A 27,628-nucleotide genomic window follows, 5' to 3' on the forward strand; every position below is an offset into this window, starting at 1 on the left:
GCCCATAAATAATCATTCTCGTCTTTTAAGTTGCCACCTCGCTTTCCTTCGTGTCTTTCAGGCTGTCACTTTTTCCATGATAGATGTTCAGAGGGCGAAACAATAAGTATGTGTGATTAAACCCCGGAGTCGAGCTTGAATGAGCAGAGGTCAACCTTTGACCCTGACCACTGACACCCTGCATGTGTGTGTGTGTGTGTGACAGAGAGGACAAAGCATTAAATAAAGGAGAGTGAGGCATACCTTTGTCACAAAGATTCGTTGCCAAGAAAGGGCAAATGTCACACAGACCCACACAGGCTAGTGTGTGTGTGTGTGTGTGTGTGTGAGGGACACATCCACCACTGCTTCCACGAAGGCTGCTGTAACCAAGGAAATGCTTTCACCGCATTAGCACTCCCCTCCCCTGGGGTCTCGATGGTCGTCTTGATTACCTCCCTGGCCATCCTTGTTACCTTAGCCTTCATTTACAGATCTGAAAGCATGTGATCGATTGAAGCAGAGACGGAAGCCATTTATCTGCATAGAGAGGCTGAAGGTAGATTTCTAATTGTCTCCTTAGATTAAAGAAAAGACGTGTGATTAAAGGGCAGGCTGAGTCCTCTTGCTCTGTGCAAGAAGCTTCAGACATACGGTGAGGTTGAGATGAAGTGCTAATCATTCCATTAGAGATTGATGCGTTCGTGTATTTATGGGTGGCACGGTTAGCACTCACAGCAAGAAGGCCCCGTTGTGGAGTTTGCGTGTTATCTCCTCGACAGTCCAAAGACACGCACTTAACAGGTTAATCGGTGACTCTAAATTTCCCGTAGATGTGAGTGTGAATGGTTGTTTGTCTTTGTGTGTCAGCCCCGTGAAGACCGGGCGACTTGTCCAGCACGTACGCCGCCTCTCGCCCAATGCCAACTGGGACGGGCGCCAGCTCCCCGTGACCCTGATGAGGCTAAGCGGTTACAGATAATGGATGGACGTGTTATTTGTAGGCGTATGTGCGTAGTTGGCCGGAAAGGGAGAAGTTCATTAAAGATGTTAGAGAATTAAGAGCTAAGGTGCGTCTGGAAGCTCACCTGTTAAGAGGACATACCACATATAAAAGCTGAGTCCTTAACGTAGCAGCCCAGCTCTGATTCCAGCCTTTGTCTTCATCATCTGTCTTTCTTGTCTCTCTGTCTAAACAAAGCATGTCAAAGAGTTTTAAAACGAACACAGAGTCTTGGATTGTGTGAATCGATGTATTATATCGATGTATTATATCGATGTATGTATTACAGACTATGTAAAATGAAATGTCTCAAACTGGAAAAAAATCAGGAGTAGTAAAGATGGTAATTTATAGAGTTATAGGTTTCCCATTTATAAACCACTGAGGACAAAGACTGAGTAGGGGTGTAGAAAACTCATTGCCATAATAGTTTAGTTTCCATCTACCTGTTTTTATGTGCATTCTCAATTTTCTCCTAAAAAAAACCTTAAAAAAAAAAAAAACTCATAAAAGTTGAAAAACATCTCAAAATATTGCAGAAAAGTTTTTTACGCTTGGTGTTGGTGTATCGATAAAAAGAAATGATACAAGAACACTGGATCTCTGTGGGAATGATGAGGACATTGTAACATTCCTCCAACTTCCAAACCTCCAATTTTAACCATGTTTTGTACGTCGTTTTCTTTAGATCTGACTGACGCTGATTTAATCATTTCTGCAGTGATACCCACAACCAGCTGTGTATCTCGCCGAATCAACACCGAATAATCCCATAATAATACAGGATGCATTTTATTTTCTGTTAAAATTGTGGACTGTGGAAACGTCTTATATTGTATGGACATTTCCAGTATTTTGAAAAGATGTGTGACACATCCTTGCACCAGACTGTCCCATATGTAGTACATGCAGTGTTTACAAGCAAGATGGCATATAAATAAGTGTTAAGCCATGAACACACAGGAACAGAGTGAGCCGTGTCAGCTTCTTCTTCTTCGTCGGTTTCTGTGCAAAAACATCCATAAAATGCACACTGCTAGATGTGATAGCTAATACTGCACTCAGATGAGCAAACACCGAGGTTTGACCGAACATTTTCCAGCCATTACTTTTAGGATTTATGCTGTTTGTGGCACAACAACTTCTTGTGTAGATTTCCACAATGAGCTCGCCCTGCTTTGCTTGTGTAAATCTGTCACGACAACATCCCTCGGAAAACAATCTAAAGTGGCGGTTTAGAGAAGATTTAAGATTCGCAATAGGTAAATATGAACTGTGCATAACTGTGATAGTCCGAAGCGATCCTTCATCCAACTTTTAAAACAACAGAGAGAGAGAGAGCAGAGGAGGACAGAGAAGACTAATGAAAAGATAAAGAAAGGAAAAGCAGAGCCAGAAGGAATGAAGCCCGTCTTATCGAAAAGGTTCATCTGTGGCAGGATGCTCTGGTGTTCCATGTCTTGTAATGAACGTGATCCCAGAGATGGGCTGCTGATCAAATGATCAAACGAGGGGGACGCAGCCGCTACAACTGACACACACCCTACCCCTCCAAAAAAACATTTGTAGGGGAATTAAGACAAAAAGCCTCCCCTTTGTTCTCGTTCCCTCAGGGGTCCTGTGGATTTTTACACTTCTGTACAATGCAACTGAGAAATGTGATAAAACACACACACACACAAATACACATATCTGTAAAAGCATGGTCTGTTTACTCTGCTGGAAATCCACAACAAACAATGACACTCTACTCCTAATAAGATGCATTCAAGCAAGGATGAGATTAGCAGTGGAGTACTCACACACACACACACACACACACACACAAACACACACACACACACACACAAAGCTGTTAAGATCCCTCGGCACTTTTACAGACTTCTGCTGGAATGTGTCTGAGAGAGAACATCCAATCTTCTTTAATACCCCGTCCTCTTCGTCCGCCGCGTGCGTGCGTCTGAAATAAAGTTTGTGTAGTCGAAAGCCGTTTAGAGAATTGTTAAGATACGCTCTCCTCTTGGTCTACAACACACAGAAAAATAATCACCTGCACTAGACCCACAATTCGGGGGGAGGGGTCCACGAAAAAATAAGCAATAAATTAGTAAAGTTATGGCGTATCATTTAAAAAGTGCATCACTATGAATGGAAACCACTACGTCTGAGCCAATAACGCTCGCTTACATGAGGTTCAGGATATAAAAACTCCTGAAATGATTCTGACGCACCACGTAAATCTGTCATCTGGAGGATGCACTTGCAATTTACCCTGTATTTAAAAGTGTTCAAATTTAACGTGTTCCAATTTATTTCTATGAAACCGGTCTGACGTATTCAGGTTGAAAAGTTGAAAATATAAATAATTCCTACGGCATCTAGGAGTACAACTAGCAGTAAACATTTTAATCTCCTGGGGTCCCTGGCCCCAAAAAGCTTGAGCAACCCTGCACTCGACTATACACCATCAATGCTGTGATAGACATATTCTTCATATACAGTAGGAGGCCCGTCTGGTCTGGATCACCTGCTGTGCCCCGTCTCTACCTCAACCTCATTCCCATTCCCTAACAAACACACACATACACTTCCACGACTGCTCCAGGTCCCCCACATGGTAGGCTGTTGAGGTGAAGGCTGAAGGTAATGGTTTCCATTTTTCCTTAATGCCAGTAGGTCAGGGAGCGATGGCAGGGCAGAGCTTCATTACAGCAGCCCAGCAGGGCCCCATGTCTCCTGTAGGGATTCATTACGTCGCCCTCCTCCCTCCTCCTCCGCCACACACAACCCAGCTACACCCACCACTCATCATAGAGGTTTCTATATATCGTTAGATAATGATCCTCTGGGTTTGTCCCGTAGCAGGAGGACCCCCTGGAAGCTGCAACATCCAGACACTACCTCAGCTGCATTTTTCACCACTTGTGTTTCCATGAAGTCACGTTCCCTTGTGCTATTCTCCAAATCTAACTTGTTTTCCTCAAGAAAACACGACTAAGCACGTTATATTTTAGAGCATTTGCAAACTGCCAGGCTTGAAAATTCCACTCAGCAAGTCTGTGCACCGTCTACAGCCAATATCCGATTATACTTTTCACCGTAGAGCAGCCACAGTTCATTTTCCACAGCAGGTGTACTACCTGCTAAACTCACTCAGACAAAGGAAAAAGAAGTGCTTAGGTAGTACATAGATATTTTAAAATTTTAGAGTGATCTGTTGGCAGAAATGGAAATAAATAGATAGATGGGAAATGACATGCGGGAAAGAGCTGCAGGTCGGATTCAAACCCTGGGCTTCTACGTACATAGAAGTCCAAGCGGCTGCTCTACATACTGAGCTAAACACCACCCCACTAAATGGAAATTTCTGATGAGGAACTAAAAGCGATGCCAAATTTAACATGATGATGACCTCTTTGTCACGTGACGGCCACCGTAGCTTCTCCTTGAGTTCAATGCAGTCTGGAATTTCACTACCTCCAAATCTCGATCCTTTAAAGTAATTTTTTTTAAAAATCAAAAAGATCTGGTCTACTGTGTTTGACTCAGTACAGTACATTGTACCGTCTACCCTTTCTTCCCCGCTTCAACACCTCCAGCAGAGAAAATACACACAGAAACACACAGGTAGAGATGAAGAATCATTAACAGGAACATTCATTTGTTATTTTCATATGTTCTGTGTGCAGACAACACGAAGAGACACCTAAGCAACACACACCCACACGCACATACAAACTGATTAATGGTAGCTCATATATAGTTACTGCGCCCAGGTGCAGAGCTCCTGGTCTTCTTTTGTCTACAGCAGCCTTGTGCACACCACGTTCATACTGATCCACTTTCTCTGTTTCCTCTGCTTCATAAACAACACGCTGTCGCAGCGACGCATTTATAACCGTCTATGGATGCAAAATTAATTTACACAACAAAGGTGAATTCCTGTAGCAGGGCTTTTTTTTTCTCCCCTCTTCACACTTGAGTTACAGGGTTGTCTATATGCTGAGAGAGTTTTGTAACCCCCAGGACGTGAAGAAACCCATTCAAAATACATTCTGCAATTTGAAAAATGTGTGCCAGTCAATTGGAAAATAAATGCCCTGTTTTTAGTCCACCTCATGAATTCATGCATTTTGCACTTTTCATTATACCTGTGGTGTTCTGCGGGAGGTTATGAGTTCTCTATTATACTCTATCAAACAGCTAGTGTGGTTACTTTATGCATGTATACATGTATATTTATTCAATGAGATCCACTATGTCTTGTTTTCATGCATGTTTTAGCAGAGGCCAGTTTAGAAAGGCAGAGGTTTAAATGAGGGGGAAAATAGTCCTGTTTCTCGATGGTAATAAAATGTACATTATTATTAATAGCCACATTTTTAATTCAGTGTGTCAGCCAAACAAACACCTTTAAATATTCTATTACTAAATAATATCAATAAATAAGTTACAGCTAAATAACAGCCGACATTAGCTGTAGTTGTTTGTACTCATTTTGTTTCTCTGAATTTTTGTGACTATTTGTAGTTGTTTTTGCGTTATTTTGTGTCCGACTTGTGTCTCTTTGTGACCTCTTTGTGGTCTTTTTGCGTCTCTTTGCTGTCATGTTGTGTCTTTGTTGCTATTTTATGTCTTTTTATCGTTGCTTTGTACCTCTTTGTGGTCATTTTACATATCGTTGTTGTATCTTTGTTGTCATTTTCTGTCTCTTTGTGGACATTTTTGTGGACATGTAACACCTCTTTGTGGTTTTCTTCAATTTCTGTATGTTTCTAGTCAGTTGGTGTCTCTTTGTTGTAGTTTTCTCTGTTTGTGGTCGTTTTATGCCTCTGTTGTCTGTTTGCAGTTGCTTTGTGTCTCTTAGTAGTTGCTTGATTGACTTTTAAACAAATATTAACCGTCCCTTCATACGGAGCCTCCTGTCCCTGTAGCCAGAGGTCAACTAAAGTTGAACCCCCTTCCTCATTTAGTAGCTTTCACATGCTTTGCATAATACATACAGGACATGAACTCGAGGTTTATATCATATTCGTTGTGTCATGTTTGACTCTACCTTTCTCCCGACTGACACTGTATGGCACACAGATGTGAACTGTGATGCCACGGCACAGCTGGATATACAATGCACCTACCGGTGTCACCGGGTTGTTCTGACTTTCGAGGCTGACATTCCCTGTTGGACATGAGGGAGCTACTGAACCCAGGAGACGTCTAGCTTAAGGGTTTAGCCTCAGGGCCAAAGGCTGTCAACACAATCATGAGGGTGAATTTCAGACACAGCCTTATACACACAAACACACACACACACACATCACCTCTAGCAGCCATCCACATGTAGCACAGGGACAGACCTTCACGTTTCATCAGATAAACCATCTTTTCCTCATTGACTGTTTCCTCACGCGACACACGTCAACAGTGCAATCTGTCACAGCTGATTGATATCTTTAATCCACTTTCTTTCTTGTATCATTATTGTTTATTTTCTCATTCATATACGCGAGGTAGTCTGTGTCCCGTACTAATTTAATCTGCGAGGCTGGATGGATGGATCGAAAGACAGATTATTTTCGGTTAGCTTGTACACTGACACAACCCCATTGTGGCACTGCGGGTTGCCTCATAAGGGATAGGGAAGTCAAGGACAAGCAATTTGTAGGAGGTGTAAATATAAAATAGATGGCGATATGGAAATGGAAGTAATTAAGATGATAGATTGGATGCATCGTGTGAGATTCATGTGTCATCGCCACAGTGCTCCCAGGATGGAGATTCACAGTCATAAGCATGAGTTCAGATGGCTCAGCATGCGCCGGGTGCTGAGAGACACACACTTGAAGTGGTCTTTGTTTGGAGGCGGCGAAAATAGTGTCCAACTCGCTGCGTGCTGTGTTGTGCATCTTTGTGTGTATTCTTCATGTTGCTTTCATTTTCTCTGCTAATAATTAATTAGTAACTTAAGACATCCTTAATTATATGTCTTCCTCCCTGTTCTGCAGGGACAATAATATTATACACCTAACCTAAAGTGGTTCTTCAGGGTTATTATTGGTTCTCTAAGGAAAGAGTTGTTACAAAGACTTCACTTAAAGAACCAGTAATCAGTACTCCAAAGAACCTTTTAAAAGATTATTAAACATAAACCAAAATGCTGCAATTGTGACTTAAAGAACTCTTTTTACATTTAGTTTCACAAAGCGATTAAAAGGTTCCCCAGAGAACTCAATGTGCTCATGAGCACTTATCAAGAACCATTTTCTTCTTCAAATCTACACCCTTAAAAACAAAGAGTTTAAACCCAAAGTAGTTCTCCATGGTGATACCATAGGGGAACCTTTTTGGTTCCATTTCTTGGTTCTCTAAAGAACCAGATGCTGCAAAGGCTTGATTTAAATAATCGGTACTCCAAAGAACCTTCTAAAAAAAAAAGTATTAAACATAAACCAGAATCCGGCGATGTTAGTTAATCATTACACAAAAAGTCTGTTAAAAGGTGTTTAAACTGTCCCTTTGTTGTTATTTTTTAAATCAAAACCAAGTCACAGTGCAAAGGTAACTTAAAGAACCATACTGAACAATCAGTACTCCAAAGAACCTTTAAAAGGATAAAAAGGGTCTTCAAAGTGCATCATAGGACTTATTAGGAAACCAGTTTTTATTAGTATAAAGACAGGAAATTAGGAAACAAATTTAACAGATTGTAATGTTAAATTATTAATTTGTAATCTCTTTACAGTACCATCTTTATTGCTTTATCATAAATATGTTCTCCTACTGTAACTGTTGTCTTATCTTCAGTACTCTGTATCTGCTGTGTCCTTATCCTTATCATTGTCTTTTTCTTTTTTTTTGCTGCAGTGCCACACAAAGAATCACTAAAGCTTCACTTCATCATCTGATAAAATCTCCGTGATGCAAAAAGCTTGTACCAGTCAAAATCATTACGAGACTAAACAAAACATTTACAAGCCTTAATGCACCCTGGGCTGGGGAACTTTAACCACCTATGCAGTCTTCTGTGTGAGCTTCTGTCGAGCAGACTAAATGACTCCGTGATAAACAGACCTATTACTAAGCTCTGATTGACCAGTCCACAGGCAGGGCTGCTCTAAAGATAGCAGAAGCTATTTTATTGCCCTGCTAATCTCTCCTAACTCCCTGTATTTTATTTCCTCATCAGCTTTCTCTTTTCGCTCTGTTATCTCTTTTTGTACAGTCCTCAAGGTCAACAGGTTTTTGCCTCATTGACAGTAGTGGACCATTTCCAACTGAAAATGGTTTGATGTTCTCTTTAATGAGACGCTTTCAAATGGACTCCACCAGCCGGCTTTGTAGATATTCTGACCATGCCTGCTTGGTTTGTCTCGCCGCTAAAAAGCAGGGATGGAAAGAGTGCTAGAATAGTTTACTCAAGTACTGCTACTTAAAAGAAATATGATGCAAGTCCATGTAAAAATGTTCCAATTTATGCACCTGAAACTCTCACTGGAAAACCATCCTTTCATTTCCTTCCTTTTACCTCTTCTCTTGGTCCTCTATCATTCTTCTTTGGCACAAAGACCTTGAAGAACCTGAACTTATTAAGCAATCACTGAGCTACTTACCAAAGTACTTTGCTGAATCTTTTCCTCTCTCCTCATTGCCCCTTCCCCTCTCTTCCTTAATCTTTTTCAGAAACATTTATTCGGGAGTTGTGTTTTAGTTGCTGCTGCGTACGTGAGCACCTTAAGCCAAATGTTTCGAGAAATGTAGGTAGTCGGAGTAGCGTCATTAGCATAATTTCCCAGAGGCGCACTGAGCTTAATTATCAACATGGTTGTGTGCAGACTAGAGCACAGCTCATCACATTAGGATGGAGTCCCTGCTGTTTATGCCCACGCTCCGCCGGGTCCCAGCTGACTACCTGAAGATTCATTGCTGCCACAGTTCAACTCCCGATAACTTGGAAACTTTCATCCTCTGCATGACGATTCCTCACCTTGAGCACACAAGAGGGGTTGAAGTAATGGAGCAAACTCGATGCACATTTAGATACGTAACACCGAAGACACTGGTGGACCATCTGTTATAGTCTATATGCGTGTTATTTCAACTCATTTTCTCCTAAAGATAGATTTTCATGCACAGCAATCTGTTGTGTGCTGTTCTCAGGGACGCTCACTCGTTTCTCTTCTTCGTCTTTATCTGCAGTATCTACCTAATGCACAGTCACATCCATGTTTTGGATGTCCCTCCGCTTCCTTCTCCATGTTGCTAGGAGTCGAGGTCGAGGACAAAGTGTGTGAAAAACAGGCATTATCCATCCTCATCTCCTTGCCTGTAGATAGAAGCGGAAATAGAAATACTCCTTGTATGCAGCTTGTGAAAAGGCAATTTCCTTGAGACACGCCACCGTTCTGCACAGAACAAAAGGTTGTTCTGCTTTATTATTGGACACACACACACTCATGTTTACAGGAGTCTTTCAGATTTACGTGTTAAACTGCCCTTGAGCCAGGCACTCACTCCCAATCGTTGCATCAAGACAGGCATGTATGTGTGCAAGCGCCTATGCATAATTGCATGTGCCTGTATATAAGTGAGTGTATGTGGGTCACACCCTGTGTGTGTTCCGCCCCGGGCTGTTGCTGTGAATCAGCAGCTCATTTACATCAACTTGCCTGATCACATCTGGGTTATTATTATCTACATGGGACTAGACAAGGATCAGCTCACCTGTTCTATTCATGGAAAACGCTTATGCTTATGGAAAAAGGGAGAGAAGACAACAAAGAATGCGGCAGGCTAAGACACTGCAGTAAGAACAGCAGTTCTGATGTATAGCTTTGGGCCTGCATCTGTAATTAAGCAACATTTCGCAGCATTTTTTTCCCCAGCATATGTTTCCTGTCACTGCGTTTCATCAATGACAAACATGGCTGACAACACAAACAAAAGAGCGCTGTGTCGGCAAATCAAGATTTATTAGTTGTTTCGTATTTGCCTTCAACTTTACCTGGAAGACGGCGGCAGACATTATCCGTGGCATAGAAGAAAAATATGTGTTTCTTCTCCTTACTACCACCGCTGCCACCATCGGCTTGCGTGTTGATGTCTTTTCTATGCAAGGTAATGTGACATCAAACAAGTTAGCGGTAGTGTAAGGCCACAGTGTAATATGTGTGCTCTTTCATGTCTTTGAAGTGAATAGTAGCAGCAGATAATGTCCCCTGTTTGGACAGAAGCCAGATAAGAAATTTCTCTCAGGAGGGAGAATAAGCCGTGGGTGTTGGTGACATGGAGGCTATAAGTGACACCCAAAGGCCCGGTGTGGCTCTTGTTCTTTACATTCTTTTTTTTTTTGTATTTACACGTCTGAATGCCCTCATCCCGGTGGAGCTGGTGGTCTCCACCTGACTGACTGTCTCGCTTGTAGGTCAGAGAAGATAAGCAGGACATTAGTCTATTCTAATATATTCCAGCTCCCTCTTGCTGGCTGCAGGGCTTGAATGTATATTGTTTAACCTGTCCTGTCTTATTTTTCAATGTCAGTGTCTTTCTCTTGCCGGCTTCTCATTATGAAACACTTTAAAGTGCCTGTCCTCGCTCACAAAGGCAGCATGCCGGTGCATTAAGCTGCTGTTTAACTGGAAATCTTCTCTAAAGGTTGAACAGTACTGAAATCATACTGAGTCACTCTGCTTCAGTTCAAGGCTTGAGGGGTTGAGGTGACAATAATCAGTGCACTTTGTATATTTTTATGTAACTGTTTGCCAGAGGTAGAAAACAGACAAAGAGTTGGGGAGCCACCCATTTTCCTAATAAGTTTAATTAATTGCTAACAGAGGTATGACAGTCAGCACAGGGTGGAAATAGAGTTTGATCCAAAGCAGTGGTCTTGCCATTGTAGCATTACATTTTTTTATTTGTAATATCTTGGGAAGAATACAATTGAGGAGATACAAGGTGAATGAATGTCTGTGACAACAGTATATTGGATTTCTGACAAGAGTAGATTTCAGATTTCCACAAGTGGGCATTTGCATTGAAATATGTCACGAGCACTCCTCTGATTTGTGTGTTTCTGGGTCTGTGTAATACACTAAGCCTGTGTAAAAGGTCAGTGATGAAATTGATTCAGTGTCACGCTTGGACGCCAGGTTATCATACACCATCCTGCCCCGCAGACCCATTCCATCTCTTTCTATCGCCCTACGCCGCTGTGAACCTGTTTGACTGTCTCTGGGAGCAGCTTTCCATTTCTCGCTACGCCGCCGAGAAAGAGATTCAAGGTTAATTCAGTTCATTTAGTTGTTTAAAGCTGCACAGTGTCTCTGTATGGTAGTACAATGCTCTGATTTAATTTCAGATCTCTCCTCTACTAAATGCGCACACACACACTGTACACAAAAAGAGGGAAGGGAGCACATAAAAGTATTTGCTATTCATCAGCACTCATAACGGCCTCGGCAGACCTTGCAGCTACCTGTGAAAACAGGCTGTAGCTGATGAACAATGAAATCTAGCAGCTCTCTAGCTTCTGGCTGATTTGCATTTCCAAATCAATATTTTACTCCCTCGGTTGGGAGTCTGTGCAGACTTCAAAGCTGCTTAAGTGTGCATTCAAACAAGTTGTCTGTAATGAGAAATACAGCGAGTAATCTGCGTACGTTTTTCAGATTAACAGACTGTAAGTGTGTCGAAGACAACACCGTGAAGTGGTCAGAGCTGCCACTTTCCTGTGAATGAACACACACACACACACTGAAAGATCACGACCCCCCCTCTTCTTTTGCCAACTAACTGGAGCTCTCTCCATTATTCACCGTCTCATCATCTCTCAGTCATTATGACAGCCTCTTGTACTCAGCGGCACTCATCTGATCAGGCCTGACACACTCACCTCTTCACTTTTATTCAGCTCTATGGAAAAACAAACAGCTCTGCCCAATGCTAGACTTTCCTCCCTGTCTTGAGTTCTAACAAATGCAGACCATTGATTGGGGGTTGGGAGGTTAGGAAACTGTCTGCTACTTGGGTCTATTAGGAGGTAAATGATGGAAGCTCGTGTAGCTTTTTACTGCCTGGTGGCTAAAGTGGACACGGCTCTTTTAAAAGGGACTGTATGAAAGTTATTGGAGAGTGGGGAGGGAAACGTATATTCCACTTTGTAAAAAGCAAGAGCAGCATCCCTAAATCTAAAAGAATACAGCATATTACCAGGATTATTGGATATTGCAGCCACTCGTTCGCACAAAGAGCTGCTAGAAAATCAGTTATTGCGGCCACAGAATGAGATCAGATGCTTCATATGTATGGAATCAGATATCTGATACCCCTCAAATTGATTACATGATGCCATGTCAAAACAAAAGCCATCTTTGTGGTCGAACTATTTGATTTTTCCTCATAAGGAAAAGGGAATATAGGAGCTTATGAGCTTCTTTCGTCATTCATAACAATACTAAGGTTTTGCTGTGTTTATTCAGGTTTCTGCTCTCAGATTACCACCCGCTGACTAACTCTTGCACAGTCACCCCTTTATTATCTTAACCAACAACGCAGGTTAAGTGTTAAGGAGTCCATATGCACACTGCTCTCCTGGCTGCACAAGTAATGAATCCTTTTTCGGTTTCGGTCTCCCTCATGGCATCTTGGTGTCATGTCAGCGTCTGTCATCTCGCTACCCATTCCTCATAGGATTAGACTACCGGGCCATGTAAGACGCTGTCAAAATTAATCTTGTCCAGTCTGCAGTGGAAGCTAGAACGCTGTTTCGCTTTTTCACTGTCTTAATTGGAGGTTTGTCACAAAATACGCATTACGGTATGCAATACATGCAGTCAGGCTTTAGGTCATTCAGGGAGTACTTCTTGTTCCTTGTCAAAATACAGTGCCTACATGCAACTCGACTGCCCACAGTTCTGTTGGAGTTTCGTGTCTTATGCAAGTACTGGCCAATGGCAGGGATACCTAAAAGGTTAACTTCACACGCTGCAGATTTTTTTAAAACCTTAATTCACACAGCTTTATCTGGAGCCACAAAAGGCTTTATTCAACACATATGCAGTCGTACTCCCTAAAGCCTGTAAACAGACTCTGATGTGTAAAATCAGTTTGAGTTTCCCAATCAAGACATGTAAATGCACTTTGGTTTGATTTCATCTTTCTCAGATTTGAAGGATAAAATTGATCTATTTCAGGTTAGCCTCTGATTTGAGGTTGATTGTACAGTGTTACGACAGTTCTCCTCTCATTAAAGGCGTGCAGAGATCCAGTCAGCCCGAGCTGCAGCTTATCTGATCCAGACACCCGCCTTGCATACCCTCCTAGTCTGACTGATAAAATCCAGCCCTCACCCTGCTTTACCTGACACTTTGTTAGAGACTGCAGCCTTGAATTCATTCCTGTATTGATTATATATGTTGTGTTGTTCATTATTTGCCCATTGTAGCTTAAGTTAGCTTTAAAATGCCATCATTCCTAGAGAAGGAGAGAAGTGGCCTTGGGTTGGGAGCATGCGCCCGTGTCTTTGTGTTTCTTCCACAAAACGTTAATGATAGTTTGATAAAGAAGGTCATTAAAGTGTCATTAGGCAGTGAGCTTTGAGGCGCCGGGCCCCTGTAGATAAAACATGGGGCCACTCTGAGAGCTGGAAGGTTGGGAGGCAGTCAGACCTTCAATGAACTCCGTTGTGAGACACTGAGGCAGGCTAGACAAACCCAACACTCAAGAGATATCTCTCCTTCACTGATTCAGACCTCTTTCTTTGTGTTTCTTCCCCCATCACTCCCAACGCCCACTAGAACATCAGTGAGAGCTTCCTACCTCTTCATCCTTGTTCACAATCCTTCACTGCCCACACAAACCATCGATTTGATACTCATACAGCTATTGCATCACGGCTCTGACATGAGCGCCGTTTCCCCCTGACTACGAAGCCGCTGCCCTTGAAAGTAGGAGAACAGACATCTCCAGAAATCAATACTGCGTAATAAAAGATATGTTTGTTTTGTTTTCTAGAGGGCTACTCACCATCACAAGGTTCAAGCTTTTCCAGTAACCCCAGCCCTCCAAAGCTAAAACAACTATGACACCTGGCATTGTAATGGAAATCTAGCCAGCACTCAGAATGACTAAGAGCAGCAATGATAGCCTGTAGCGCAGTCGATAACTGCTTGGCAGCACGGGCTGAGAGACTTGACTCAATTTGTAAAAAGCGAGCCGCTCTTGGGCTGCATGGACGCTGAGGGTAGTGTCTGAGAAAGCTGATCGCAGCACAAGAGCAAGAGGCAGGGAGGGGAGTTTACAAAGCCCATGAGTTTTAAAATGAGGAGTGCAAATGGATTTAAGGAGACATGAATCATTTTGCATCAGAGGTTTGTGTCAGTTACAGGTAATCAGAGCTTTTGTCCTGTTCTGCCTCTGTTGGACTCAAATTATCTAGGTCATGATTTATTTATATATTTATAAAACACAAGGCAACAAGTCTCTGTGCAAATCCAGGCACTTCAGCACTGATGAAGTATCTAAATTACTCACTTAACTCTGGGAGAGTCTGTTTCCTGCAAAATCTCTACTGCCACCAAGTGGCTCTCAGTTACCATAACAGTACAGTATATAAATATTGCCCTCAGATATTAAGGTGTTGGCTTGACTCTAAATAAAAAATCAGGATTTGATCTATGAAAGAATAAGCTTTGAAATAAATATGTGATTTTTTAAAATCTTAATCATTCTAACATGCTAACTCCTGATACAAGCTGTGGTCATCTCATGACTCGATTACTGTAACGCCCTCCCAGCCTGCGCAGTGAAACTCCTCTCCATGTCCTTGTCACACTGTACCTTGATTGTTTCCCCTTTTTTGTAAGTCACTTTTGTTTGCTGTCTAACCCACTCTATCTTGTCTCCCTCTGTCTTCTCTGCAGTGTTCATCATGGCTGCTGGTCTGCTAGTCTATCCCTTTGGCCTAAACTCCTCACTGGTCAGGTCCTTCTGCGGAGACTCTGACATCTACTACGCTGGCGAGTGCCAGATCGGCTGGGGCTACATGCTGGCTATCGTCGGAGTCATGCTCACCGTCTTCTTGCCCTTTTTTGCCAAATATGCACCGAAGGAGCAGCTGTCACCCACCCCTCTGCCAACGTTGTTATAGTGCATTGATATTGGTTTTATTTCCCTCCTGACCACTCTCTCTTTAACCTGGGCTTAATGTCACGGAGAGACACCTGCATCCCGTTTTTTTTTAACAGTGATGCTGTTTGGGAAGCTCCACTCAGCGATAACTGAAGCCGACACTCAACAACGAGCACTGTCTTCCTGCATCTGTTATGTAACAAATTCAGATTCAGTTAATTTCAATGGAATGTTTTATGTTTTAATAATGCTTTGTGGTTATCATTTTTACCCTCAGATCTAACAGTTTTACAGCAGTTTGACTTAAATGTTTTCTTCCTGTTAGCTCTGGAGACGATGATTAAAAAAGGACTGATAATATAATAACACGATTAAAAGAAAATTAAAGTAACAAGTACTTGCTAAAAAAAAAATGTGAGTGTTTTTTCGTTGTGGGTAACAAATCAAGATATGTAACATTCCAAAACAGACTGGCTGCGTACAGAGAGTGGAAGCATGAGGTTATTTTGACTCATTCAATCAAATAATGTTTCAATAAGAGGCTCTGAAGAACATTCGATCCAACGATGGAGCCCCTTTGAACAAAGATTGAGCTCTGAAGGAGTTGCATCCAGTGACAATGTTTTGTGTGAAAGTGTTTGGACTGTACATAAAGCCTGGATTTAACCAAGCTGATGTTTGAAGTTTCGAAATTAAAAACTCTGACACTTTGAAGGATTTTTTTGTTTGTTTGCTCTTCAGACTTTTTCTGCCTTGCAGTCTTGTGACCAGGCAGTGAACCGAAGACGTTTAAGCTTTCAAAAGGCGGCGCTGCCGCTAAGGAAAGGACACAGCATCAGACCTGCCGAGAGGACAGATGGAAACACTTTCTCATAACGAGGAAGCGAATCATCATAATAAGTAGTGGTTTCAGAGCAGTGCTGTCAAAAGATTTTATGTTGGGATATCGCATCGTTTTGTTAATCTTTTTCTCCCAGAATTGTTTGTGAAATGTAACTCGCTTGTTAAACTTTAAGCAATTGTTTTCTGTCTATGACACACACAATACTAAACACACTTAATTCAGGAACAACAAAAAAAAATGATCGCAAAAGGCAGGGAGGTGTAGGAATTTTGTCAAAAATGCATGATGGGCTTTGTTAATGGTAGAACAATTGATCTAGATTTTAAATGTGATCTGACCAACTTGTGCCTTTTAACATAACCAAGACGAAGTGTCAATACAATTATCAGGTTGTCATCTTTTTTCTGCTGAAAAAAACGTGGGTCCTCTTGTGTGATGTGTGTTTTTTTTTTTGTTCTCTTATATTTAAGAGGTTCTCCTGGACTTGATGCAGTATGATCTCATTAACTTGAGGAAATGTTCTTGGAGGATTAAAAAAGAAAAAGATGATGTCTTCTAATGGATAGAAAGATGAGGAAAGAGAAAAAGCAATGTACTCGTGTTCAATTACGCCCAGAGACATTTTTACCAATTATCCCAGAAGAGGTAACTTTGAATTATATATTAAAAAAGGTTGTGACGAGCAGCTAACAGATTAATTCCTGGCACCCTTGTCCCATGTGATTTAGACATTGAGTGGTAGAGGAGGGAGCTGTACAAATTGAACTCTGCCTTTGGTTATCTGTGCTGAGCTGACACATTATTCACATTATGTGTAAAAAAAAATGTGGCTTAAAATAATTAGCTCCTCAAATAAGCTAATGTGTTTGCTGTGTTTTGTTTTTTTTCTCCGTCACTTCTCCTTTTTTAACGCTGGCACCATTCCTGTCATGTTCAAAGGACAAAATGTCTACTTCTCCACTTACTGTCCCTGTACACTGCCAATTTCATTGAGCTAGACTCCCTTTGATAGTGGGTGTTTATGTGCGTATTAGTGTTAAATAATGGGTTGGATTTTTGCTAATGGGTTAATCTTAAATATTTCCCAAATTTGGGTTCCCATAATAACATGTCCTGACGTTAAGATAATTACTGTGATTATGTTGCCATATTTGAAAGAAGGTCAGGAGAGAAACTTGGTATTGTATTGGACCTCATACTGTGCTTGACTATGGGAATGACTAGCGTGACTGCACTGGACTTATTCCCCTATTTGTTGAACCATTGTGTGTAAAGTCTCAGCACTGGTGAAACTGTTTTTTGGTAGAGTAGATTTATTGTTTTGTTTTTTTTCCATTGTGATGTTTAACTGTAAATAAACTAACTGTACTTGATATCACGTTATTCTTAACTGCCCCGTTTTTCAAAGATATATTTTGAAATATTACCTCATCGTGTTTGCTTTCCCTGAATTAACCTCCAAACGATGTTTGCTGTTCTGTGACTTTTCTTTGTAATAAAAAATTATTTCAGAACTTACCGTTAAACTCTTTATATATTTGTTTCATAAATAAATACAAAGACATTTTACGCCAGAACAGGCGAGTGAATTCAACTGTTAAACTTCAGCACCAGTGCATTTTGTTTGCATACAACATTCTCTCACTGAATACTGGGAGAAGAGTTATGTAATACTATATAGCACTAAGCTTGGCTCTCATGTGCCCACATCAAACACTGGTGTTTACTTGCTGAAGATACTTCCTCGTGCTCAGACCTCGCTGAGCGTTTTGACCAGCGCCCTCATTTCCGCATCACAGACTTTCACAGCCTCTTGTGCGTTCCTCAGCTCTGAGGGCATGGCGGGTCTGACGGACACGCACGTCAGGACATCTCTGTTGCGGTCATAGTTTCCCACACAGCGATGAACTTGGCCGCGAATGAGACGGGGCAGTTCCTGCTCCTGTTGGAAAAATAAAACACTAATGAAAGCTGTAGCCTCATAGCAAACTGCCGTCTCTTCCCTCCCTCTACTCCAATGAATAACATTGTTTCATCCCATTCAGGTAAGTGAGGTAAACAGAACAAACAACAAAACGTTGATGTATGATTCGTCAGCTACTGCTAACACCACAATTTACCAGTATTGCATGCATACTGGCCTCCCTGCTAAGAAGACTATCCCTGATTGAGCAGCTGATCTACCACAACATCACAGACAGAATAACACACAGCAGGGTGGATCCATTTCATTAGATCATAACACTGTGATACAAAAAAGGTTGTGCTATTAATGTAAGATTTATATGTCATTTGGGCTGCTGAAAAGGTGATTGGCTGCTTCCATCTTCCATTGCTTCAGAACCTGTACTTCTTCTCTTGGACCCTGAGGTGTGCAGGTAAGACCCCTCCCACCCTGGACACAAACTTTTTAAGACCCTCAGGTCCATCAGGGCAAATCTTAACGCCAAAAAATAGTTTATACCTCATCAACAAGGCCTGGGGGGTTCTCTCTGACACTGACTCTCATCTTCCACCCACCCAGAGCCTACACGTTACATTAATGCAGGGTCTGGTGACTCTATGCGTTACATTAACACACCTTTACCTGTGTTGATAATTTATCCAATTGGTCTGAAATTCATATTCTAACAGACAAAAAAACACTTCTATTTATTGGGGAAGATGGCCTGGTAAAAAGGGAGATGAGAAACCTTTTCACAGCCAGTATAAAAATGAGTTTGGTTCAATGTGAAAGCCAGTAAATATAAAGTATAACAGCTTTGATAGCATCACGACAATGAAGCTGTGGAGAGTGAGGGCTAGTTAATGTGAGAAATTTCACATTGTCCTCTGATAAACTAATTCATTCACTTCATTTCTTAAGAGGAGCCTCACATTTTCATAAAAGACACACTGCACCACCTCCTTCCCGTCTCTCATGAGGAAGTTCTTGGCTCCGTGAGGACCCAGAGTGACAGCAGAGTCTAGAGAAGCTGAGGGAAGAGCACAGCCGGTTAGTGACGATGTTTCAAAATACTTAACAGCACACACATCAGAGACAATCACAACTCCTCATCATCTCACCAAATATCTCAAATAAGTATGGCACTTTGTCTTTAAACTGGCTCCAGTGTCTCATGCCATCAATAACTGCAGTCAGGATCCTCAGGGAGTGTTCAGCGACTGGCTTCATTTGCTGAGCACAGATACAAATGCTGCACATTAATGACAAAAATTTTAATCTTTGTATACTTTTATATATTTTCCACAGATTTTCCTACCACAGTTTGAGTTTGTTGTGCAGTCCGAGGTTGATTTGTGTTCTTGTTTCCGTCAAAGGGAGGTTTCTGTGGGCCGAAGCTGTTCGTAAACTTCCAGGAGTTGTTTTGTGGCTGCGCTGCACGAGCAGGGGGCTTGCTGGCAGGTGGTGGCATAGGAGCAGGCAGAGGTCTGGACTGCTGGGAATACTGATGCGGGGGATTGGGTGGTCTGTAAGATGACTGCTGACCCATTTGAGAGAACACAGTGTTGGGTTTTGGTTTGCTTTGTGCGCTCTGACTGGTGCATGCGGGTTGATATTCGCTCTGTCTGGAGTTAACACCGGATTGCTGATGTTTCACTGGGTTGCTGGGCTGTCCGATCTTAGAGCTGAAAATAAAATAAATAAACCCATTTTCAAATATTGTGATCAAACCTTTTCAAACGACAACATTTGAATTTCTTTGGTGTGTGTTTTAATAAGTTGTCTGTGCTAGGATTTGACCAAAAAGTCAAACCACTGACCACGAAACATACCTCGTGCCTCCAACTTTATAAGGATGTGGTGCGGGTGCATAGGTTCTCATTGCAGGGACAGATTTAAGAGCAGGTCTGTTGCTGCCATACTGCTGTTGCTGCTGGGGTGGAGTAGATTGAGGGAAGCCCTGTCTGTTCCATTGGAGGCTTTGGGGTGCCCCAGAGGACGGACCTGAGGCCTGGTAAGATCCATAGGTGCCTGAGAAAATGTATAATCTCAGAGGAAGATCTCACTGTCTCCACTGTCTGTAGCTGTTAATGGTTATCTTATTTTCATGGAGGAACCTTTTACAATATTGCCCTTGTTTAGTGCAAAGTGTATTTTATATGCCTTGTATTATGTCACACTGCTGAGGGTCAATTACATAAATTAAGGTGAAGAGCACACGTTTCTTTGGGTGTACTGCCACCTAGTGACTAAACGACAGCATGAGCTTAAACTGAACGCTTCACCTGATGTGCTGCGAGACGCAGCTGAGCCGGCGCTCGCCGTGAATTCGCTGTGGGAGAAGAATTCATTCTCAGACGGAGCGGACGTCAAAGGAACTCTGATTCTTTTCTTCTGGTTGAAGATCGGCACAGGCAGACAGCCTGATGGAGACACAGCAGAGGAAAACAAATCCAGACATACGTATCAGACCAGACAGAAGAAGAATCATTAACCTGGTGGAACATCTCACAGTTTATGAAGAGCCTTCAGAGAGGGTGAATCTTTGTGAAGAATCTGTTGATTTCATTGCGTACAGTTCATCATGTCATTAAAGGGTTCAGGGAAAGAAAGAAATCTCTGTATGCAAAAGACCAAGGCCAAAAAAAAAAACAACAATATTAGATAGCTTGCACCTACCTCTATCAGATCATACACAATCTGGTTTTGATGTAGTGAACACAGTTTGTCCACAAACGACAGCTCCAAGCACGGGGAAACATTTGACTTTCAAGGTTACAGCAAAATCTCCTCAGTATTGAGTATTGTTAAAAGAACAGGTGATGAACAGAGAGGTGAATATGACCCTGATCCAACTTTTTAACTTTTTTTAAAAGGTGTTGCTGACGTTAAATTTAAAAAATGGGCATTTAATTTTTACAAAAACAATAAAATTCAACATTTGCCAAGTTGTCTTTGTGCCATTTGTTTTAATAAATATGAGAATTGAACGTCACATTTTCTTTCTATTTATATTTCACATTTACAAAAGCAATTAATTACCATGAGGGTAATAATAAATACTCTTCCACAAACCTGCTGAAGGCCTTGGCGGCTGGTTTTCATGTCTCCTCATCGTGGTTACTTACTAAACGCAACTAGAAGACATACATTACAATTAAAACAAAGATAAAAGATCTTATAATTGATGTCCTGGTCCTCTACGCTCTAAAAGTTTATATTGTTTTGTTGCTTAGCAACTATAAATTAGCCAGATTAGCTGAACAAAGCTAACGTTAGCTCATTTTAGTCAGTTACTATAGTTACCAGCTGTACAGCTACCACCTGTGACTGTTTTTACTTTAACTGAGACACATTCTTTTCTATGGACATTAAACATTAATTACAAACGTGTTTTTCTGTTGGAGAAAGTTCACAAAAGTTACATTAATCGTCCATCTTCAGTGCGGCTCGTTTGCAAGGCGCCAAATGTCATTGGTGATGTTGCCTTCACGTTCCCTCTTGCAAGCTCGGAGATCCTGGTTACATTTCAATTCAATTCAATTCAGCTTTATTGGCATGGGAAACATATGTTTACATTGCCAAAGCGTTACATCAACATAAAGCACAGATAAATGTGTTAACATGAAATAATATAAAAATAATAATAATTAAATTGTTTAATATGTACAAAGTTAATTATGTCCAACAGGAGGAGACGGTCTGTCCTTCCTGTCCGCTGGACGTCCAGAAATCTTGCAGCTATGTTTGCACATTGCTGTACTGTACCAGCAGGTATGGAAGTTTTTGGATGGGGTCTAGTGTCTCAAAGTTTTTCTGGGTGTTTGTAATTTGTGGGAAGTATATGTCTCTGATGTCTTGGTATCGTTGGCAGGTGTTTAGGAAATGCAGCTCAGTCTCCACCTCGTGTTGTGTGCAGTCGGTGCACAGTCTGTCCTCTCTGGGCAGCCAGGTCTGTCTGTGTCGGCCTCTCTCTACAGCCAGGCTGTGGTTGCTGAGTCTGTACATAGCCAACGTTTTCCTCAGTCTGGGGTCGGTTACACAGCTCAGATAATCTGCCATGGAGTACTGTCTGTTTAGGGCCAAATAGAACTGGAGTTTGCTTTGGGTTTTAGTTGCAGATGTCCAATAGTTGATGTAATTGTCTTTTTCTTTAGTTATAATTTGGTGGGGCCTGGATTGTGTGAGGTGGACCAGCTGGCTGAGGGGACTCCCTTCTTTGCTCTCCTCTTGGCATTGCTGGGCTTTGTAGTGGTAGGAGCTGGGCTCGCTGGCTTTGAGGTGTTGGTAGAATTACAACTGTGAGGCGTTCAAGTACCGGTGATGGGGGGAAAACTGTGGAAACAGAAGCCTACATCAGGTCCCATATAATTCTTTTAAATTACTTCTTAAAACAAATTTTTATAGGCTTGCTTTGCTGTGATGTCGTCCTTTTAACTTTCTAATTTTAATTTATTAATTTTCGTTCTTCATCTTTCTCTATTTTATTGTTGTTTTATGTAATTTATCATTATGTTTTTGTTTGTTTGTTTGTTTAAATTGTTTTATGTCTTTTAAATGTTGTTGGTTCTTCTGAGTATCATGTTTGTGCCTGTCTGTGAAAGCACTTTATAAACACTGTTTTTAAAAGGTGCTATATAAATAAAAGTTATTATTATTATATACTGCAAATGCTTGGCTCTTCAGTAAATCAAACCTATTTATCAACTTCCAAAGTAGTACAGTGTATGTCCACAAACATTGTGCTGTGACTTTGGCTAAATAACAGTCAGATTTTGACTGTAACCATGTCTACATGGGGCTTAGAGACAGTTATAGTAGTAAAAAATGGGAATGGGACATGTAATTAATCTCATAGGCCACCTGCACCTCATTTTGTGAACGTGACCTTTAAATTATCTGATGGAAATGGATGTAATATAATGATGCCATATAAAAAAATTAGTATCTAATAATGGCAACACCGTATGACTTAATAAGTTCGCATAAAGCCCCATAGGCCTGTATATGCTGATAGCACATTTCCAACTTTCCAACAACTCTCAGAGAACTTTGCGCTTTCTAAAAATCATTTAGGTATTTACAGGTTCACAGTTTTGTTACATTATCTTTCCTAATTTACCAGAACCCACTTGTCTTGATCCCTTTTTGAAGAGCATAATCTCTGCTTTGTATAGTCTCATCCGCTCTATGAACCCAGCCTCACTCCGTACTGTTGGGACACTATGGGAGGATGATTTACAGTGTGAAATTGCAGATGATGTATAGGGTGACTGTTTGCAGCGTGTTGCCATATAGCTAAGTATTTAATTAATTCTCATAGATAGGACATCTATCTATCTATCTATCTATCTATCTATCTATCTGTCTATCTATCTATCTACCTACCTACCTACCGGGCACTACCGAGGTGCCCCTGAGCAAGGCACCAAACCAAACCCCCCCACAACTGCTTGCAGGGCGCTGCTCTGGCTGGCTGCCCATCACTCCACCATCTCTCTCATGTCTATGCAGCCTCTGTACTTGTAGTGTATGTGTGTTTGTGGTTAAACAATGCATGTACATAAAAAACTGAGTGAAAAAAAGAATTGAGGGGATTAATAAAGTATCTCTTCTCTTCTTCTTCTTAATTGTCTGTTTAATTCCCGTTATACATATTTCTGTCTGTTTAATTTCTGTCTGTTTATTGTGTTTTTTTTTTTGTTTGTTTTTTTTTGCCTTTTCTACTTTTTTCTAATTCTGTAGTGTATGCTGCTGTAACAAGTAAATTTCCCCGTGGTGGGATGAATAAAGTACAGGGCCGTATAGGGAGGAAAAGTTAGGACAATTCCAAGGGCCCACGACTGACAGGTGTCCCAAAAAATAGGCCCCAAAAAATAGGTAAACACCAACATAAAATTATTAAACCATCATCAGTGAGTATATATATTTCAAATATAATAATGAAATTAGTTATCTCTTTGTTTTATGTGTTTTGGGCAGAAAAGTTAAATAAAAATGGCCTTTAGCACATTTTTACGGTGGCTTAATCTTGCATCAAATAGTGAACTGCACTGCATACTGCATGCATGTACAAATCACCAGCAGTAAATATTGTGGTAGTACTAGTATTGAACTCAGCGCCGGTCCTGGCCACATTTGCGCCCCTGGATGCGTGCGCCCCCATCGGTCTGTCCGACTCCCCCCTCTGCCTTGTCAACACCCCGCTCCCGGGCGCCCGCTCCGCTAACTTAATGAGCGGATTCGAAAATTACCGAGGTTTTTTGCTTTTTCGGGCGTTCGTGCGCCCCCCACGGAGAATGCGCCCTGGGCGGCCGCCCACATTGCCCATAGCTAGGACCGGCCCTGATTGAACTACAAGACGCAAAACAGTTGCAAGCCTTTAATTAGAGTTATGTAAAGCTTTTGATGGGATAGTTAGGTCCTAGAGATGGGGCCCAAAATTCCTGGCGGCACCCCTGATAAAGTATATCTAATCTAATCTAATCTAATCTAATCCAAAACTTTCCAAAAAAACAAAAAAAAACAAAGACATGAATTACTGAATGATCATGTGACACATCTTGTGTAACACATGTAACATAATTTTTTTCTGTCATCTTCTGGAAGTTTCACATCATCGACTCTTTATTGTGCCTCAGAACATCCTCCAGGGTGTGTGTGTGTGTGTGTGTGTGTATCGATTATGGATTCTCTATACACCCAACTACAAGAGCAAAACAGTTGCAAGCCTTTAATTAGAGTTATATAAAGCTTTTGATGGGATAGTTAGGTCCTAGAGATGGGGCCCAAAATTCCTGGCGGCGCCCCTGATAAAGTATATCTAATCTAATCTAATCTAATCTAATCTAATCTAATCTAAAACTTAAAAAAAAAAACAAAAAAAAACAAAGACATGAATTACTGAATGATCATGTGACACATCTTGTGTAACACATCCTTAATTTTTTTTCTGTCACCTTCTGGAAGTTTCACATCATCGACTATTTATTGTGCCTCAGAACATCCTCCAGGGTGTGTGCGTGCGTGCGTCGATTACGGATTCTCTATACACCCAACTGGCAACCCGCGTGCTGTAGAGGGGGAGGCGCTGACCCGCAGTAGTTTCTGGAAGGAACCTCATGCGTGCACCATGGAGAAAGTGAGTGTCCCGCAACTAGCTTCTTAATCATTATTATGTTTAAACAACATCGACGCATTTCTCTCAGTCAGTTTGCGTCTCTCTTTTGTTTTTTAAGCTGATTAATCTGGAGGTTAGCGGAGAGTTATCCCCCTTCTTCACACCGGGACTTTTCTGTGTGTGTGCTAATATCAAACAGCTAACGTTAGCTGGCGTGTTTTAGTTCAAGCTCAACCCCGGTTAGTAATGTTGAGCAGCTAGAAGATGTTTGTGCCCGACACAAAACATTTGAACAGTACTAGTCTGCGTGTAGCTAAAGTGAGTCCTGAAGAAGGTTAATCTGTTTTTATTTGGAGCTAATTTATAGTAGCTCACCACCACAAGGGAAGCTAACTGTCAAGCTAACGAGCCGTTATATGACTTTAATCTGCTTTTAAAAAATATATTAATCATATCTAATTACGAGTGTAGCTCTTGTCTGTGCTTTGATAAAACAAATCAGTCACTAACTAAATCACCGGATACAACTTAACTAACTCCTGAGTTAGCCGTTTTTTTTAAAAAAAAAAGCTAACATTAGCTCACAGTGTGAGCGCTGTAGTAATTAAAAGTGTTTTGATTAATCAGTTTAGATGTTGTCACAGGAGGCGGACAGCTTGAACTGCAGCAGTCGGTCGGTAGCACATGCTTTGCAGGAGGTTTTATTTTTGGCTCGGCCCTCGTAGCCTGCGCTCAACACCGGAGGATCTTTCTAGATGCACACGGCCGCCGGCAGCGCTGTCATGGCTACAGCCGCATTTAGTCGTCGACCTCTCGAAAAGCTTCTTAAATGTTTGTTTAATTGATTTGGACATTCAGTTTCATATTTATTTTTTAGGAAAATGACCAAGTATCGTGTGTGTGAAATCTGGCATGTAGCCATTAAAGCAGGCTGTGTGTGTGTGTGCAGCAGCTTGCAGGTCATCAGAGGGCAAAACATGGGTACAAATGTGCTGATGCTGTGAGGAGATGTATACTTTTACATGGTTTATTATTCAGATATATACACAGCTACAGCCTGTTTCTATCCCTTCATCTTTTCACTGTGGCTACCTCAATGTTACAACGTGTTTGTTAGAGCCGTTTTGTATACATGTGGTATATAAGGTGATAAATAATGCAGATTTGTTGAAGTTACAAGAATGCCCTTTAGTTAATAGTAACTGCACTCTTCTTATTGGCTGAGACGTGTAACGTGATATGTGCGTGTTTTGCACACTAGATTATTTTTTTTGGCCTTTAATGATAGTACAGCTGAAGATAGAGACAGGAAGCAGGGGGGACTGACACACAGTAAATTAGCCGTCCGATGCGGGATTCGAACCGGGGCCAGCTGCAGCAAGGACTATAGCCTCCACACACGGGGCGGCCGCTTAACCCACTACGCTACCGACCGCCCCTGCACACTAGTTTTTGACCGTGCTCGTGATTATTATTTTTGATTACTACAGTTTTATTGTTTTGTCATGCTCGATAGAAAGATTTTCAATAAATCACAAGAAAGAAAACTGGAGTTTTTTTCTGACGAAGACGCGTGTCAACTACATCCTCGTGCTCCATAGCTTTTAGTGTGTTTTTAAAGTAAAAAGTGACGAAACTAACAGTGTTTTTAGTTTTTAATAGTAGTAAACAAATTTGATATTGTCACAGGAGCCTATCGCTAAGGTGAGAGGCGGGGTACACCCTGGACAAGTCACCAGTTCATCCCGATGTTCTGTATATATATATGATAATAAACCATGTAAAAGTATACATCTCCTCACAGCATCAGCACATTTGTTACCCATGTTTGCCCTCTGATGACCTGCAAGCTGCTGCACACACACACCAGCCTGCTTTAATGGCTACATGCCAGATTTCACACACACGTACTTGATCATTTTCCTAAAAAAATAAATGAAATTGAATGTCCAAATCAATTAAACAAACATTTAAGAAGCTTTTCGAGAGTCGCGACTAAATGCGGCTGTAGCCATGACAGCGCTGCCGGCGGCCGTGTGCATCTAGAAGATCCTCCGGTGTTGAGCGCAGGTCCGAGGGCCGAGCCAAAAAATAAACAACTCCTGCAAGCATGTGCTACCGACCGACTGCCGCAGTTCAAGCTGTCCGCCTCCTGTGAAAACATCTAAACTGATTAATCAAACACTTTTAATTACTACAGCGCTCACACTGTGAGCTAATGTTAGCTTTTTTTTTTTTTAAAAACGGCTAACTCAGGAGTTAGTTAGTTGTATCCGGTGATTTGTTAGTGACTGATTTGTTTATCAAAGCACACGACAAGAGCTACAATCTTAATTAGATATGATTAATATATTTTTTAAAAGCAGATTAAAGTCAAATAACGGCTCGTTGCTTGACAGTTGCTTCCCTGTGGTGGTGAGCTACTATAAATTAGCTCCAAATAAAACAGTAAACCTTCTTCAGGACTCACTTTAGCTCACACGCAGACTAGGACTGTTCAATGTTTTGTGTCGGGCCACAACTCTTCTAGCTGCTCCTTACTACCGGGGTTGAGCTTGAACTAAAACACGCCCCTCTCCCTTTCCTCTTTTTCCCTTCCTCCCCTCCCTCCCCCCC

At 41.5% G+C, this 27,628-nt stretch overlaps 3 protein-coding genes across 5 annotated transcripts in view; 2 read left to right on the forward strand and 1 right to left on the reverse strand.

Moving 5' to 3' along the window:
• Positions 1-16,478, forward strand: part of lhfpl7 (LHFPL tetraspan subfamily member 7) — a 96,083-nt gene extending 79,605 nt beyond the window's left edge. The window contains exon 3 of the mRNA XM_019259528.2: positions 14,896-16,478. Within this exon, the coding sequence (XP_019115073.1) occupies positions 14,896-15,122 (227 nt within the window). The 3' untranslated portion in view covers positions 15,123-16,478. The remainder of the gene's footprint in view (positions 1-14,895) is intronic.
• Positions 15,206-21,408, reverse strand: spata22 (spermatogenesis associated 22). Of its 2 annotated transcripts, none has more exons than XM_027273881.1 (8): positions 21,318-21,408; positions 20,968-21,029; positions 20,178-20,315; positions 19,725-19,923; positions 19,211-19,577; positions 19,014-19,125; positions 18,825-18,922; positions 15,206-17,889 (listed from the first exon to the last, which is right to left on the reverse strand). In XM_027273881.1, the coding sequence occupies exons 2-8, from the start codon at positions 21,005-21,007 to the stop codon at positions 17,698-17,700; spliced, it is 1,146 nt and encodes a 381-aa protein (XP_027129682.1). In that variant the 5' UTR covers positions 21,008-21,029; positions 21,318-21,408; the 3' UTR covers positions 15,206-17,697. The 2 variants fall into 2 exon arrangements, with proteins under 2 accessions (XP_027129682.1, XP_027129683.1); XM_027273882.1 differs by lacking the exon at positions 21,318-21,408 and adding an exon at positions 21,199-21,233.
• Positions 21,409-24,886: 3,478 nt separating this feature from the next.
• The window catches only part of stip1 (stress-induced phosphoprotein 1), an 11,187-nt gene continuing 8,445 nt past the window's right edge, over positions 24,887-27,628 (forward strand). Inside the window, exon 1 of one of the 2 annotated variants that reach the window (XM_010740168.3) lies at positions 24,887-25,033. In XM_010740168.3, the coding sequence (XP_010738470.1) occupies positions 25,025-25,033 (9 nt within the window). In that variant the 5' untranslated portion in view covers positions 24,887-25,024. Of the gene's footprint in view, positions 25,034-25,261; positions 25,331-27,628 lie in introns of those variants that run through there. The other variant, XM_027273498.1, reaches the window with a different exon arrangement.

This window comes from Larimichthys crocea, chromosome XXII (genome assembly GCF_000972845.2).
Source record: "Larimichthys crocea isolate SSNF chromosome XXII, L_crocea_2.0, whole genome shotgun sequence".
Lineage (NCBI taxonomy): Eukaryota > Metazoa > Chordata > Actinopteri > Sciaenidae > Larimichthys > Larimichthys crocea.